Source organism: Rhagoletis pomonella, unplaced genomic scaffold (genome assembly GCF_013731165.1).
Source record: "Rhagoletis pomonella isolate Grant_MI unplaced genomic scaffold, Rhpom_1.0 Rhpom_scaffold_00007, whole genome shotgun sequence".
Classification (NCBI taxonomy): domain Eukaryota; kingdom Metazoa; phylum Arthropoda; class Insecta; order Diptera; family Tephritidae; genus Rhagoletis; species Rhagoletis pomonella.
The window spans coordinates 25,919,925-25,923,370 of NW_023458561.1; the positions used below are offsets into that span (position 1 = coordinate 25,919,925).

General features: G+C 31.4%; 1 protein-coding gene across 1 annotated transcript in view; it reads left to right on the forward strand.

Moving 5' to 3' along the window:
* Positions 1–147, forward strand: part of LOC118743754 (flocculation protein FLO11-like) — a 1,893-nt gene extending 1,746 nt beyond the window's left edge. Inside the window, exon 4 of the mRNA XM_036476517.1 lies at positions 6–147. Within this exon, the coding sequence (XP_036332410.1) occupies positions 6–147 (142 nt within the window). The remainder of the gene's footprint in view (positions 1–5) is intronic.
* Positions 148–3,446: the final 3,299 nt, after the last annotated feature.

A 3,446-nucleotide genomic window follows, 5' to 3' on the forward strand; every position in this document is an offset into this window, starting at 1 on the left:
TCGAGTACAATTGTGAAACCAGAGGGACCATCAGCTGAATCAGCGCAAAGTTCGCCTGCTAGCAAAAACAGCAACGAAGACTCCGGAAGCTCTCCTGATAAAGAATCTAACAGTGATGAAGGTTCAAGTGATGCGGACGATGATTAGAAGCACGTCAGATGAAAATTCAAAAATTTAAAATTTAAGATACAGTGTTGAAATATTTCCACAGTTCATTGGTTTTTTGAAACTTCGTGAATAAAATGTATGTACAACGTCGAAGATTGTTCAGAAATTTTACTAAAGCGCATCTTCCCTAAAAATTTTAGCGGGGTAACTAAAACACCAATCAACTTAATATACCTTTGAAAAAAAAAATAATTACGAAAAAATATCAGTTAGCGGACAATGCATTTTTCCTCAAAATACTAACATATCTACCTATCCCCTTAGAATTAATAGAGTGGCAAAAATTGTAATAAAGACAACGTTGTTTAACAAACAAACTCATAAATAAAGCCAGAGTGTCGCACACTAGAGCAAAAGTTATGCAGATATTTTGACAGCAGTGTTTGCTTATAGCAAACTTATTTAATTTCTTATCAGCTTTTTAACACTCACTTGACATATGAGTTAATACAAAATCAAATAAAGATATGGAGAAAGGCAAGAATAAGTTGAAAACTTAAATTTTTAAAAGACTCGCTATTTCCCCTCTTTCAGGTGTTTACACTCTTCAATTCTTTGCCATTAACCCTCTAAAGGCCGTTTTCTCAAGTAGGTGTTAAAATTTATCTGCCCTTAAAACAAACATTTTGTTACCAAAAAATGTGTTTGACGCCAGATAAATTTTAAAATATATTTTTGTGATTGAGTGTGTGAGTATGTTGGTACCTCATTCACGCTAAAAGGGCTTAACGGATTTCAGTGAAATTTGGCGCACAGATTGCTCATAATCTGGACAACCACAAGGGATAGTTTTTGGAGAGCGTTGCCACCTTTTTCGAAAGCAAAAACCAATGAATTAATAGTTAAATAAACAATTACAATGATATGGATGTCAGACGCAAGAGTTTCCAAAACGATTTATTTCCAAAGCGTTAACTACGGAGGCTGCCACCTGTTAAAAATTTCAAATTGACAAATTAAAGGGTTAATTAAACTATTACAATAATAACCATATGTGTCAAAATAAAGCGGTTCAAGGATGATTTAATTTATCTTTCAGAGGGTTGCTGGAAAAAAATTACAATCCGTTTAATTAATAAGTTAAATTAAATATTTTAAGAAAGCTGTATTTATTTCGAAAACATTTTTGACGCCGGTTGCCACCAGCTTTGAAAAATCAATTTAATAGACAAGTTATATGTAATTTTACTAACACTATAAACGCGAAAGCTAGTGAGACAGCTTATGGCCTGGATTGATATAAAGAATTTTTTTTAGGGTTGTCACTCACTTATAAAGTAAAATTATTTTAAAGTATAAGATCAACAAAATTTTACAGTCTGGATATGAAACGTCAAAGATTTAGAAAAGTTTTATTACGAAATAATTGCCACCTATTTAAAAACTAAAATTAAATTTGATTAATAGGTATTCCTTCGTTTTTACAATGGCTAATGAACGAGGTTTGAGAAATCTTTGTTTCTTTGTTTTGAAAATATTTCACTAAGTGTTACCATTTGTTTAAAAGTCGTATCCTGTTTTTTCATAAGTTAAATAAAGTATTACAAGTCAATCGAGACAGGTACGAGAGAGCTTTTTTCCGACATATTTTTGGATAGGGTTGCCAGCCATTTTAAAGTATACTTGAATTAAATTAATATGTTTAAAGAAATGCTGTATCGAGAAAATATTTATGCTTAAGAGTGTAATTTTATTTAATCAGTTATTTTAGTGAGAGATTAGTGAGTTGTGCATAATAACTTTTCCAGTAAAAATTGCAGCGAGAACAAAAATCTAGTAAAAACTCGCTAGTGAACAGTTGTTGCATGGCTTGGACATGCCTGCTGTAAACATTGTACAATTTATATATCAGTTTAATAAAAATTAATAATAACGAATCATAAAAAAAAAATATTTCTATCTTATAATAATAAACGAGACTTAAGTTATTTTTCTGAGCACATTTATTACACGGAGCGTACGGTGGATGCAATTCACTCGCCGAGTACCTTAGCACCGCCTACAACACTTCCCGATCAGCGAGTGACTAAAGGTCTAATTATGTCAACTTAACGTAACTTAGAGGCTGTCACTTGAAAATTATCTTAAATGGTTATTGCTTATATTTGGACAGGCGAAACTAAACGTAACTTAATGCTACGTCGAAGTCTGTTTCATTTTGATTTTCTAAGTTCTCAGTTACGTTAAGTTAAGTTGTCATAATTAGACTTTCAGTCATGTCAGTAACCTCTCCCTCTGCAGCTTCACAATTCTTTTAGCGGTTGAGAGGATTTTACTATTGTTCGAAAAGTTCCTTTCGCAAAATTAGGCAAAGCGAAGCAGAAAATCGAAATAATAAGCAAATCAAAAATTACACATATTTTCGTCAACTGCAAATTCTGTAAAACATGCGTTTAAATTCAAGACCTGACTAACCGGTACTCACATTTATTTTACTAAATAATTATCTTTAGTATGCCCATTTCCAAGTCAGTTTTGTGATAGATAAAAGAGAAAAACGCCTAACAAATAATTAAAACCTCCGCGTGAATAATCCATGACACGATGACAAGAATTGATTACAGTTGAAAAAGAAAAACCCGCTTTTATGGGTACAGGGGCAAATGCAACTGAACTGATTAGTCAGTATCGCGCCGATCGTAGTATATTTTTGGAAATGTGCCCATTTCGTAGAGAGGGGAGGTAAATGACATGACATGTTGTACTTGAGACTTTTATCTTTTTTTTTTAAAGGAAAACACAGATCAACACTTCCATTACAACATTCGCTGACTGTTTTCCAATTCACTAACGTCACTTCAAAAAAATATATGTAACCATACAGTGGCGGTCAAAAATTGATGAATGGTGTTTCGTTTTTCATATTCACAATGTTTTGCAAGCTAAAATGTTTTTTGATATTTTTTTATAAAAATATGGTTTATGCTTTAACAAAAACTGTATAAATCACATTTTCAAACTATATGCAGAACTTAGAAAAATTCTACAAATTTTTATCTGTATTTTAAGCTTTTTAAACACAATTTTTAGAAATTTTTTGGGTATACAGTTAACAAACTTATAAAATTATAGTAAGATAAATGCCAGTTTTGAGCGGCTAAAAAATCGCATTGATTTTTAATAATTTTAATTTTTTTTTTGAAACGTTTTGCACTTTTTTCCATATAAATAAACATGAATTTCTTATGGAAGAATATGCGCAAGACCGTTTGCAAAAAAAAATAAAAAAGTCACCGCCAGTTTTCCTAAATTTCGCTATTTATATGAAAAACAAACGT